The 13,470-nt window shown below is 31.7% G+C and overlaps 2 protein-coding genes and 1 long non-coding RNA gene across 3 annotated transcripts in view; 2 read left to right on the top strand and 1 right to left on the bottom strand.

Annotated features, from left to right (window-relative positions):
- The window catches only part of LOC117683449 (ankyrin repeat domain-containing protein 17-like), a 199,767-nt gene that overhangs the window by 161,939 nt on the left and 24,358 nt on the right, over positions 1 to 13,470 (top strand). The window lies entirely within an intron of this gene.
- Positions 1,168 to 4,243, top strand: LOC117687711 (uncharacterized). The gene is made up of 2 exons (XM_066073344.1): positions 1,168 to 1,824; positions 2,432 to 4,243. The coding sequence occupies exons 1-2, from the start codon at positions 1,268 to 1,270 to the stop codon at positions 3,537 to 3,539; spliced, it is 1,665 nt and encodes a 554-aa protein (XP_065929416.1). The 5' UTR covers positions 1,168 to 1,267; the 3' UTR covers positions 3,540 to 4,243.
- Positions 4,641 to 6,510, bottom strand: LOC109619433 (uncharacterized). The gene is made up of 3 exons (XR_010710139.1): positions 6,108 to 6,510; positions 5,649 to 5,806; positions 4,641 to 5,494 (listed from the first exon to the last, which is right to left on the bottom strand). It is a non-coding gene; the product is annotated as an uncharacterized lncRNA (long non-coding RNA).

Below are 13,470 nucleotides of genomic sequence, written 5' to 3'. Positions count from 1 at the left end.
GCGAATATTCTTTATTTACTCTTTAATATCCAGATACCTGCCTAATGCCCCAACAGGTGTACCCACTATATAGAAAAGACCAGGAAAAGGTTACAAATGAGTTGCTTATATTTTTAGATCAGGAACAGTTTTGTTGCATTTAAGCATCGTACAGCATTATTTCAGGGTCTTCGCACACAGCTTTAAGTGTATCTTAATTGCGATTTTCCCTCCATTCTTGTACTAAGGAAATGTGTAAGTACCTAATTTATTTCTATGCATAGTTATTGCTTTTCCTTTAAAACATCTACCTTGTAAATGTGAATACAAATTAATCTAATCAAATCCTTTATTCTTATATAGAATTTTTTCATTAGGTTTCGATTTAAGTAAATTTAGATTTGTACTGGAATACAAAAGTAAGCTATGATATATATATATATATATATATATATATATATATATATATATATATATATATATATATATATATATATATATATATATATATATATATATATATATATATATATATATATATATATATATATATATATATATATATATATATATATATATATATATATATATATATAGGATCATGGCAATGTAAACACGTAATTGTCTTGCACGTAAAAACGAATGAGTTATTGCTGATAATAAAATAGTGTAAAAATGACAAAAGCAGTTGTTGTTAAGGTCAAGATCTAGTAAATGAAAGGTGCCTACAGGTTCATAAAATTTAAGATATAAATTCTTTCGATGATGCTTCATAACAATAGCTTTGTTTGGCAGGGTGTACCGGGGCTATAATTTTTGGTAAACACAATGAAAAATCATGTTTTAAACTGTCATTTTTAATGAAATATGAAGGAATAGAGGAAGAAATTCTGGAGTTTTGTCCATTTTGGACAAATGAAATATATCTAGAATGCCTACAGTCTCTCTAAGAATGGAATTAAACAAGCTCTTGGCCTCCTCATTAAAGTGATGTCAAATTGAATATAGGCACCGGGATTACTTTTCCCATGATTTAACATAGAATGTCAAGAAATTGTTTAATTTTCTACATAATTTCTTTAAAGCCGTAAAGTACGGGAAAAAGATTCTTCAAATCAATTATGACGTCATAATGGTTCTAGCACCAAAAAGACACTCTGGAATCATTTACTAGATATTGACCTTAATACGCAAGTTCCGAGATACCTGCTCTCTAGTAAGGGAGGTACATTTAATACCGTTGAGTGCGCATCGGTGGGTACAAATATCCAAGGACGCTTCGAATAAAATGGCGGAATCGAGTGTTGTCAGTGATGTTAAAAACATGCTCAAACCCGAGCTTAGGCCATTTCTGTTGGCAAGAGGAATCACTGTTACCGACTATAATGTGTCACAACTTCGAGAGCTCGCTATTAAAGCATCGGAAATGAAATTACCGGTTATATCGCAGAAAGACGACGCCATCGATTCGTTCAGAAAACGCTCTACGGTTGCCCTTAAAGATCGAGTGATAAACTTTCCATTTGTGTGCGATGTAAGTTTGAAAAGTTGGACATATGATTTGTCATACATGCCAGACATAGTTTGTGCAGATATTTTCGTTCATTTACTCTCTAATGCCCAGTGGACAGCAGACCGCACCAAGTGTTACAAACAAGAGAGGGGGTATAGATTGTTTAAATGCAACCATATCAGTGCCGTTCAGTGCCATACATTACCCGAAGACCATATGTACATTCGAGCCAAGTGTCTGAGAGAAACTTCGCAAAGTGAAAAGCCATACTTCGTCTGGTGTTTGACTGACAGCAATGGCACCATCAAATCAGCTGGATGTGAATGTACAGCGTAAGTTTCTATTATCATAGTTTTCTAATTTTTATGATCAATCAGCTTTTATAAAAATTAGTTTTTATTCTTTCAAACTTGCATTGTTTATCAATATATATTCCTGGTACATTATGTATGTTTATTTATTCAGTAATCACTTTGGGAAGGACCCTCAAGGGGTATTTACACATTTCAAATGTAGGGCTTACAATGTTTACATATAATGGGCTATTACATTGTCGGAACCCACGGGTTTTCTATCAAAAGCAGTGTAACGGATAGAAAACCCGTGGGTTCCGACGATGGGACTATTATTAAAGTCTTATATGTGTAAAAATTTTGTTGCAAGTGACTTACATGTATAACCATAGTTTCATATATATTCAAGCTGTGATTTATCAATGATTCAATTTTAAATCTGAAAAATTGTATTACTCTATGAATTAAAATTACATTTATATCATATATAAATATTTAATTACTATTAGTAAGATATGTTATGCACTGGAAATCATTTAATGAGACTGAACTGACCATGGGTAATCACTTAGGTAAAAACCATGCAGCCCTGTATATCAATCATATATATTCTTAAATTTTAAGGTTACCCCGCTCTCTGTTTTAGGGATGACGGTGGTTGTAAACATGTCGTAGCTCTCCTGTTTAGCTTAGTTGAGTGGAGTGAGCGGCATACCGACAGAAACACAGCAACATGTACAGATGTCCAGTGTTTGTGGGACAAGCCGAGAAGAGAGTCGAAGCCCAAAAAACTTGATGATATTAGTAAATCTGACATTAATAGGGTCTATCCTTACACACATATTTATCATCCTATTCATGAGGAAAATGTTACAGATGATGATTTTGAAATGGAAATTTTTGAGCTTGTTAAGAATTATGATACACAAATCATAGAAGTTTTAGACAAAGATTGTACAAATAATAATAATGTTAATGAACCTCAACCTGTACCATTACTTGCTTTATCATATAGACAAAGTAAATGTAGTATGCCATTTGTCAAATTTATGCAAGAAAGTATAGATAAGTCAGCTTGTATGGAGATTGACACTTTAACTGAGGGTCAGAGTGAAAATGTGAACTGGTTTAAGTATAGAGTAGGCAGAGTTACTGCATCAATTGTGCATGATGTTGTTAAATATAAAGGAGACAATGTCCACAACTCTATTGTTAAAAAGATTTTAACAGAAAAGTTAGATGTCTCAAGTCCTGCAATTTTATATGGGAGAGAAAGAGAGTCATTAGCACGAGAATTGTATGATACTCAATGTAAAACTGATCACTGTAAACACAATGTAAAAATTCCAGGTCTTTTGGTAAATCCAAAATATCCACATATTGCTGCAAGTCCTGATGGTGTTGTTACTTGTGATTGTTGTCGGAAAACTTTATTAGAAATCAAATGTCCATATAAATACAGATATTGCACTGTGGATCAAATTTGTAGAGAAAATTATCACATTTTTCTAGATTCAAATAATGAAATGAGGCTTAAGCATACCTCTCCATGGTATTATCAGATCCAGTGCCAGTTAGCTGTTGCAGATTTATTGTATTGTGATTTTGTGATGTACTTAGAGGGTGTAGCAGCTTGTAAACACAAAATTCATGTTGAAAGAATTGAGTTTAATGCACAGTTCTGGGCAGAATGTTTGAAAAGTATTAATTCATTTTATGAAAAATTTGTTGTCCCAAGACTGTTGTCTGTATGAATATTTACACAAAATGATACTGCACATTTTCTTGATTCAGCTACAATGTTCTGTGAATCAATATTAGATCATGTACATAAACTGTTATGTAAATCATTTTATGCATGTACTGTACACGCATAAAATGTACAGTACATGTAAGTATCCTAATAAGCATGTATTTTTCAGTTTTTCCTAATGCTTCCTTTCTATGATTTCATCATCTCCATGATTCAAAATTGTTAAAAAGAATACTGAATTCTCTTGTTTGAATCTTTATTAATGTATACAATTTTTAAATCTCTTTGGAACATGTATACATATAATTACAATAATGTGACTTGATTGTGTCAATCAGCAAGTCTAACTATTGGGAAAAATACTTAATATATATATTGCACTAATATCATTTATAAAATTTTGAAAATGAACAACATTTTAGTATGTAAATATATATAACACAATTGTTTCAATATACATATGTGTGTGCAAAAATTATTGCTAGATATTTCATGCATTTTATGGATGGTTTGTAGACTTAGGGGACATGACTTAATTATTTGTAAATGGCGCATATGAATTAATGAAATCAGTTTGTAGCATGTGCAAAAACAATTTCAATACAGTCACAAGGTAGTAAGACTTCTAATTGTCTTCATCCTTTTTTTTACATTGATGAAGATTAATTGTATTTTCAAAATTATGCATATGATGACATATCATAATTTTTTTCCAAAAAAATATATATACTGTAATATTAAACTGAAAAATGCTTTTCATTACACAAATAAATGCATGAAATCATAAACAATGATGTTGTTGAATTCATTTTCTTACTAGTTTTGGCATCAGATTACACAGAAAGACACCTACTTTTACCATTTGATTAACAACTGGTTTCAGATGCCATGGTATATTATTACCCAAAAGCTTGAACAGTTTCAAACGTTGAATTGCTCGCTCAACATGTATGCGCACCTTTGCAATGTTTCTTGTTTGCTTTATTTCATTAACATTTAATCTTTTTTTCTTGCCCCATGTACATTTTCTTGTAAATGGCGGAATATTCAGAGTGGCTTTCCTTTTTGTTAACAAATCTCTAATAGTAAACCCCCTATCAGCCATGACATCATCTCCCTCCTCAATTAACTCAAGAAAATTTGAATGTTCAGTAATAAACCTGTCGGAAACATTTCCACCATAAACATCGGAGACAAAAATAAATGTACCTGATGGAGAAATTCCAAGTAAACATTTTCCAGTGTTTTTTGACTTGTATGTACTGTACGTTTCAGACTGAGCAGATGGGGATCTTGGTCTTTGGAAAAAAAATTCAGTGCAATCAATTATTACTCTAGTTTTAGGATAGGTATTTCTAAAAGATTTTGGCATGTACTTTTTAACCTGTAGTTTACTTGGCCATTTTATTAACTTTCCAAAGCAAGTAGCAAGAAATGTTATCCAGGTAACAAAAATTTGTGAAACACGTGAATTTGAAATTCCAAATATATCAGACAAAAGAAATCCAACTAAGCCTAATCTAAATCGAACTAGTGTAAGTATAAATTCATGAAATAAGGTTAATTTACGTGAAGGTCCTGGTTTGTTTTTTGATCCTTGCTGATAATTTTTTTCATTTGCACTATTGGGACCATTCCAATATTTCAAATTTGAACATTTTGAATAAATAATATTGAATAAGCCAAACAATAATGCTATAGACGGAATTCCCGTATATTGTCGGACAGACGCATCAGAACTTGTAACCTTCTCTACAAAGACCTCTCTAAAAAATGAGTCTTTGTCGTTCACACATCTTTCCATATATTCCATTTGAACGAATGAAATGTCTGTCTGGCATTCAGAGGAAATGGTGATAGGCTCATTATTTCCAGTATCACAATAGGGGTGATCTCTTGGAGGCATCCATCGTTCTGTATCACTCAGCATCTGAATACCGGTACTCTCGACTGAATCTGTATAAGTAATATTTAGTGTGTATATATTCTTTAAATGAAATAGAGGTGCAAAGTATTGATCGATCACTGTATGTATATGCATTTGTGTATATGTTTTGTACGTAAATACATGTACTGGTTTATTGTATGTAATACATGAAAATCTACTAACCTGTTGGACTAGGCTCTGTATACTGAGCGTCCACCTCACCAACCAAATATGGAACATTGTCATCTTCATACAGATTGGTAAAATCAGCATATTCTCCATTATTTTGATTGGAGGGAATATCAACATTACTGTTGAAGCTTGTTGAGTTTGTTGTGGATCTGTTAAAGGGGCAAGATAATTGTTAATCCCTTACACAATAATACATAGTATTTAGTCATACACAACACATAATACAGTGTAATGTAGTTGCCAGTTAATGTATTATTTTTAAAAAGTATCTAATATTTGACAGTATAAGGATTCATTATTATAAATTATTATCATTATGTTTTATTATAATATGAATTATGCAACATGGACTTAAAGCCAACGAATGGTGCCTTAACTGTTTGATGTTGGGAGGGGGGGGGGGGTCATGATTGATAAAACGACATATAACATGGGCATAATAATAATTACCTTAGTGCACATGTTTTATAGTTGTTGTAGGGGAAAAGTGTTGGTACAGTTTCACCTTGGGCAAAATGACGGGAACATATTCTCGTATATTTAGTCGTTTTCCAACTAACTTCTCGGCGAATCAGCCGCAACCATCGTAAATATTCTCGTCTGTTTTTACGCCTATCAGGTAAAGAAATGAACGTAACATCTCTCATCCAAGGATATTTATCTAACTGCTGTAATTTTCGTTTCGAAGCCGTACATTCTGGCACACAACAGCTAAAATACGGCATGTTGTTATATGCAGACGATGTCGAGCGTATTTGTACCCACCGTAGCTAATGACGCACAACTATTTCACCTCCAAACGCGCGAGTTGCAATTACGGGAGATAACTCCTGCGGAACTCGGAACTTGCGTATTGACATTGATTACTGGTAATCATCCACCAGTTGGTAATATATTTGGGCTGCAGGGGGTATTGGTGATATATTTCTTTGTTTCAGAGCTGTTTGTCGTTGTCTTCTCTTATAGTCCTTTTTCATTTTTCATTTTTTTTTCTTTTTTCATTGATTTGAAAATTATTTTGCCCGTATTCAAAGCGTCAATCCTTCGCCATATGTATGATGAAATTCGGGTAAAAGCAAATGCAGATGCTTACATTATGATCGCTACTAAAATCAGGGTACCCAAAGTATAGATATCAGGGCTCATTTGATGTGTATTAAAACGTGTTCTTGATATGGCATTATTACAGACTAAAAAGACAGATTGAGTCATTATCAATAATTAACTTAGTTTATAAGCATGTTTATAAATAGTTGTATTGATATCGTAAATGTTATAAATCGTGGGATGGTAAGATATTCAACACAACAACTAAGATAAACTGTTGCATGGTTTAAAAGCAATATGACTATTTTTGTTCAGTTTGATAATGTGAAAATTGATGAAATTTATTGTGAATAAACTCTCATATCTATACGTATGAAGCAAGAAACAGTATTGCTTTGTGAAATAAACAGGTGCGTGTAATGAAATTTAATCTTTATTTTTGACGTATTGCGCCTACTTAAGGGCAACACGGTCTGATAACCCCTCATCAAGTGGCGTCCGTATATTTAAGAAATAAGGTATCATTTTTGGATGTCTATCGGGATATAGATACGGGTTGGTCACGTGATCAAATCCCATAAAGCCCGAAGGGCTTTATGGAAGATTTGATCACGTACCAACCCGTATCTATATCCCGATAGACATCCAAAAATGATACCTTATTTCTTATATTTACATTTGTTGCAAATTATGACACTAACAATGCTCCATACTTTCTCTTTTGTGATGACCTATAGAAAGCTGCTTCGATTAAAATGACGTAACAAAAAATAGTGCAACAATGTTGCAAGCATTTGATTATTGTGATAAATAAATATGACACTACTATTGAGGAGACAACACTTTTTTATCATTAAAAAGGGAAACAGAAAAGAAAATTCACTTGTACAAATGAAAAAACTGATTGAAGCTTGGCGGAATAGTACCACATGTGTTGAAGTCGTAGAGCGGTTAGAAATTTAAAAACAAGCGATTGAAAGTTGAGTTAGAGTATACTTAGGCGTTTTCAGGGGGAAATATATCGCAGAATCAGATTCAAGAGCAGAATGATTTCCTCCGACATTATAGAGGAAAGGGATTTTAACTTCGATGATCTTTTTACGGAACAAATCGGACAGAAAACACAAGGAGTTAAATTTGACCGTGATCCGTGAATGTACGAAAGGTCTGTAATATTGCGTTTGCAATTTTGACCGAGGCTTGTAATAAAATCGGAAATGAATTTTAACTGAATTAACTCCTTAGACAAATTACGATTGTAATTTTCATGAACGCCTCGTTACGACGTCGAACCATAAACATTCTGTTTACATGCCTAACGTTTTATCTAACATGAATCATTTATCCCCACAATTAATGTTATATTTTTTATGAGAATGAATGAATAAAACTTTGTATAACAAAATACAAATACATTTATTTTTATGCCTTAATTATGTTTTCATTACGATATCTAATAGGTGTCTTTCAGCACAAGTCGATTAGTTTGTGTACATAGAAAAAGTAGTGACCTATATTATTCATGCGCTACTTTGACCTCTTGACCTATAATGATGTTATGCAGAAATAACAGCGGATTGCTCAAACAGTGTTATATAAGGGAAAACATTTGCAAGTGTAAATATATCATAATACTGTGTCAATTGCAAAAGCTTAATTTTCATTTCTATCACGTATTGGTTATCTTTTCTGCACTGCTTGCCAATTTTTATACGGTATTTTGATATAAATACATGTGTTTGGATAAACTAAGGGTTATGTATATATGAGTGATGTTAAACTAGTTTAGGTACAATGTAACATGACACTAATTATTTTGACATACATGTTCATGCATTAGAACTTTTAAAGGTATAATTTCTTAAATTTTTCTCGATTAAAACATCGTTCAGCCAAATGGTAATCTCAGAAATAACGTTTTGTCCGCTGCTAGAGATTCCTTCATTTAACAACGTGACATAGATACAGTGATTTATGTACTTGGGTTTTATCATTATATACATTGCACTTTACAACTGCAAAATATTCACGAACTTTATCGACGAAGTTAAACAAAAATTCCGATTTTCAACAAACATTTTCTTTGCAAAATAGAGTCGTTTTCCTTAGATTGTCTCTTAATTAAAGTTGCTTAGTTTAGTTTGATGGTATATTTAGCTTAATTTTAGATTGTCTCTTAATTAAAGTTGCTTAGTTTAGTTTGATGGTATATTTAGCTTAATGAACGCTGTAAAGCGGTGGTTTTGTTTCATATCTGTATATTCATATGCAATTCATTTGTTTACAAAGTCTGTGTACAAAACATGCATAAAAGGTAATGCGGCATATCGCTCCTTATTAACACGAGCTCCCGATCATATGGCGGATGTGATTATTTTACGACTTAAGGTATAGGTTTACTCAGAATGAAAACAAATTCCACTGATGATAATTAAAAAACCATCTATTGTGTGTCATAGACCTTTCATGGTAGTGTTATTTATCGCTTTCCAAAAAGTAGGTCATTTTTTTTTATTCAATTTAACAAAAAACTGAATAATGATAATATTAAAACATGTGTAGTATTAAACTAAGCATATTGACGTTACTCTGCTGGCATAAAATTTATATGAGGTCAATGATCAAAATTTTGACATAGGGTGTCCTTTATCGTTGTTAAGCATTTTCAATATTTTTGTAGTGTGTGTCATAAAATAATCTAAATGAAAAAGTGAGATAAAACTAACAAAAAGTATGCAAAGTTATGATGAGCAACAAATAAAATCTTAACTTTAAATATTACAGTAGCACCAAAAATATTTCAGTGAAAAACAAAATCTGAAAAATTTAGTCTGAATTTCCTCTGTTTTGCATAATTTATTTCATAAATAGTTGTTTTGTTTAGAACAAATTTTACTCATGATATTGAACTTTATAACAATCTGAATTTGTGAACTCAAACCCTGAGTAAACAACATCCTTAAGAGGTTGCAAAAATTAAGGTAAAATTAGCTTTTAAATATGTATGGAAAATCTAAGATTAAACTATGAATATTATTCCCAAATATTTCTTAATTTCTTAATAATGTTTGAAGCAAACCATGTCAAAAAATTAACCGAAGAAATCAGGGTAAGAAACGAAACGGTTACCTTTAATTTCCTTTAGTTATCGTCACGCTCATGAGGAATGAACTTTGCTTTTTGTATAAACCAACACAATTTTTTTAAATCACTGGTTTCTTTTTTACATTTGGTACAGGGGTCCCTGGATCGTTGGTAATATAATACTTATTTGGTTGAATCCATCGTTTGAATTAATCGCAGATGTTGATGTTTGCTTTTAAGTGTGATCACATGTACCCTTTTTTCGAATCCACGTCCCAGGTTCATGAAGCAAACTAAGACTTAAGTGAAAAATGTAAACTGTCTTGACGTCTCTTGATTTAAAACACTGACAAAATTGAAATGCTATTAAAAGCGTCTTGACATAATGTTGGCGGTTACAAATTTCCATTATCATTTTATGATAAGCAATTATTTTATGACTGGTTGACTTAAGTCTGAAACTGCTTTATGACCCTGAGACCATAACTAGTAACTCATTTAGCTAACTCTGTTTTGTTTAACTCTTTCGTATTTAAAAAAAAACCCTTTTGCTGCCCCAACAGTACACTCTACAGACCAGAAAAACATTTTTAAAATGTTGTTTTAATTTCAGGTCGAGTACAGTTTTAAAATCACATAAGAGAGTACCTTGAAACTTTGTACAGCAATTTCCTGGTGAGACTCATACACACAGAGACGAAATGAGTGTGCATACAAGAGTGCGTCTTCTGATTTTGGGAATATATTTGTCAATTACTTTCGTATTAAACGAATGTGTAAGTACATTTCTTACTTTTATGCATGAAAAATGTTCAAAGAAAACATAACATAATTAACATAATTACATGAAGACCATATGACCTTTTTAAATTCTAACTAATCACCAATTGCATGATTGGATTAAAAATTTTACACCAATTTCGCATGTATTTATTGTCATTATTTACATATCCGTTTTAGTATTTAGTAAGGAAACTGGTAAATATTTTTTGGATCCATACATCATAGTTAATCATAGTCAGAAACTTTAACAATGTTTAGACCATCGAACTGTTTTTTTTAAACTCAGTTTCAGTCTAAAGATACCAATGTAATCTATTTATAATGCAGATTTTTTGTTTTTGGGGTTTTTTTTTTGGGGGGGGGGTCCGGCACAAAATACAAGGAAAGTAATTTGATACTTTGCTGCCATTGTGCAGCTATTTTACAAAATCACGACCCGTCTATCACGGTCTGATAAGCACGGAAAATGTGTTAGTAGTAAATGAATAGCATATCTTAATTTTGTGAATCGCAAAGGTTGATATTTCATAGGTTATCGGCACATAGTTTTTTATGCAAAAAATAATACCGTTTAATCAGGTAGTTCCGATCATCAGAATCAAGATGGGCTTTAGAGACGCAAATGTTCTCGTGAGCCATTTCGTCTTGATTTGTCACTGTCTTGCATTTAATTGTAAAACATAGCGATCCTTCAATCCAACTTTTTTTGTTGATTAAGAAATTTTGCACTTGGTAGCTCTATTGCAGATGTGGTTTACTTCCAATGATGTAATGATGTTACAATAGTTTACTTTTATAAAAGAAACAAACACGTTGCATTTTATGAATTTATAACCTTCTCCGATAAATTGGTTATCTTAACTACTGATTTGTAAATAATTCTTCTATAAATACGATTAAATGCGATCTGGAAAGACTCCTCATTTTATCGTTTTTGAAAATAGAGACAAGCCATAACAAATAGATAAAAAATTGATAATTATGAATAAGTTACTTTTTGCTATATTTTCTCTAAAAGTGGAGGATAAAGAAAAGACAGTTCGTTGAACATCCATTTTTCGATATGTGAATAAAAGGACATTGTTGAGAGCATCTCCCCATGTTGCTTTTCTGATGCTTCGTATTCAGCATGTTCGATATTCCAACAACTTAAAAAAACCATGCGTATGGCAAGATAATATGCAAAATTGAGGAAATTTATTGTGACTATACTCTCATATCTATACGTATGAAGCAAAAAACAGTATTGCTTTGTGAAATAAACAGGTGCGTGTAATGAAATTTAATCTTTATATTTGTCGTATTGCGCCTACTTTATGACAGCACGGTCTGATAACCACTCAACAAGTGGCGTCCGTATATATTACAATACTGTGTAAATCGCAAATGCTTAATTTTCATTTGTATCACGTATTGGTTAAATCTCGCAAGATATAAGGTCGTTTTCTGCACTGCTTGTCAATTTTTATACAGTATTTTTATATAAATACATGTGTTTGGTTAATCTAAGTGTTATGTATAGATGAGTGATGTTAAACTAGTTTAGGTACAATGTAACATGACACTTATTATTTTGACATACATGTTCATGCATTAGAACTTTTAAAGGTAGAGTTTCTTAAATTCTTCTCGATTAAAACATCGTTCAGCCAAATGTTAACCTCAGAAATAACGTTTTGTCCGCTGCTAGAGATTCCTTCATTTAACAACGTGACATAGATACAGTGATTTATGTACTTTGGTTTTATCATTATATACATTGCACTTTACAACTGCAAAATTTTCACGAACTTTATCGACGAAGTTAAACAAAAATTCCGATTTTCAACAAACATTTTCTTTGCAAATAGAGTCATTTTCCTTAGATTGTCTCTTAATTAAAGTTGCTTAGTCTGATGGTATATTTAGCTTAATGAACGCTGTAAAGCGGTGGTTTTGTTTCATATCTGTATATTCATACGCAATTTATTTTAAAGTTTGTCAACAAAACATGCATAAAGGGTAATGCGGCATATCGCTCCTTATTAACACGAGCTCCCGATCATAAGACGGATGTGATTATTTTACGACTTAAGGTATAGGTTTACTCAAAATGAAAAAAAATTCCACTGATGACAATTAAAAAAACATCTATTGTTTGTCATAGAGCTTTCATGGTAGTGTTATTTATCGCTTTCCAAAAAGTAGGTCAATTTTTTAAAATTCAATTTAACAAAAAACTGAATGATGATAATATTTAAACATTTGTAGTATCAAACTAAGCATATTGACCTTACTCTGCAGGCATAACATTTATATGAGGTCAATGATCAAAATTTTGACATAGGGTGTCCTTTATCGCTGTTAAGCATTTTCAATATTTTTGTAGTTTGTGTCATACAATAATCGAAATGAAAAAGTGAGATAAAACTAACAGAAAGTATGCAAAGTTATGATGAGTAACAAATAAAATCTTTGCTTCAAATATTACAGTAGCAACAACAATATTTCAGTGAAAAACAAAATCTGAAAAATTTAGTCCGAATTTCCTCTGTTTTGCATAATTTATTTCATAAATAGTTGTTTTGTTTAAAACAAATTTTACTCATGACATTGAATTTTATAACAATTTGAATTTGTGAACTCAAACTCTGAGTAAACAACATCCTTCGGCGGTTGCAAAAATAAAGGTAAAATTAGCTTTTAAATATATATGGAAAATCTAAGATTAAACTATGAATATTATTCCCAAATATTTCTTAATTTAATATGTTTAATGCTAATGTTTGAAGCAAACCATGTCAAGAAATTAACCGAAGAAATCCGGGTAAGAAACTAAACGGTAACCTTTAGTTCCCTTTAGTTATCGTCACGCTCATGAGGAATGAACTTTGCTTTTTGTATAAACCAACACAATTTT

The sequence above is a fragment of the Magallana gigas genome, chromosome 10, assembly GCF_963853765.1.
Source record: "Magallana gigas chromosome 10, xbMagGiga1.1, whole genome shotgun sequence".
Classification (NCBI taxonomy): domain Eukaryota; kingdom Metazoa; phylum Mollusca; class Bivalvia; order Ostreida; family Ostreidae; genus Magallana; species Magallana gigas.
This window is presented reverse-complemented; position numbering and strand designations above follow the sequence as displayed.

Bases quoted from the DNA above. Each gene is read 5' to 3' on its own strand.
- LOC117687711 (XM_066073344.1), top strand. From the start codon at position 1,268: ATGGCGGAATCGAGTGTTGTCAGTGATGTTAAAAACATGCTCAAACCC. The intron at 1,825-2,431 runs GTAAGTTTCTAT...TCTCTGTTTTAG, and splicing joins GCTGGATGTGAATGTACAGC to GGATGACGGTGGTTGTAAAC.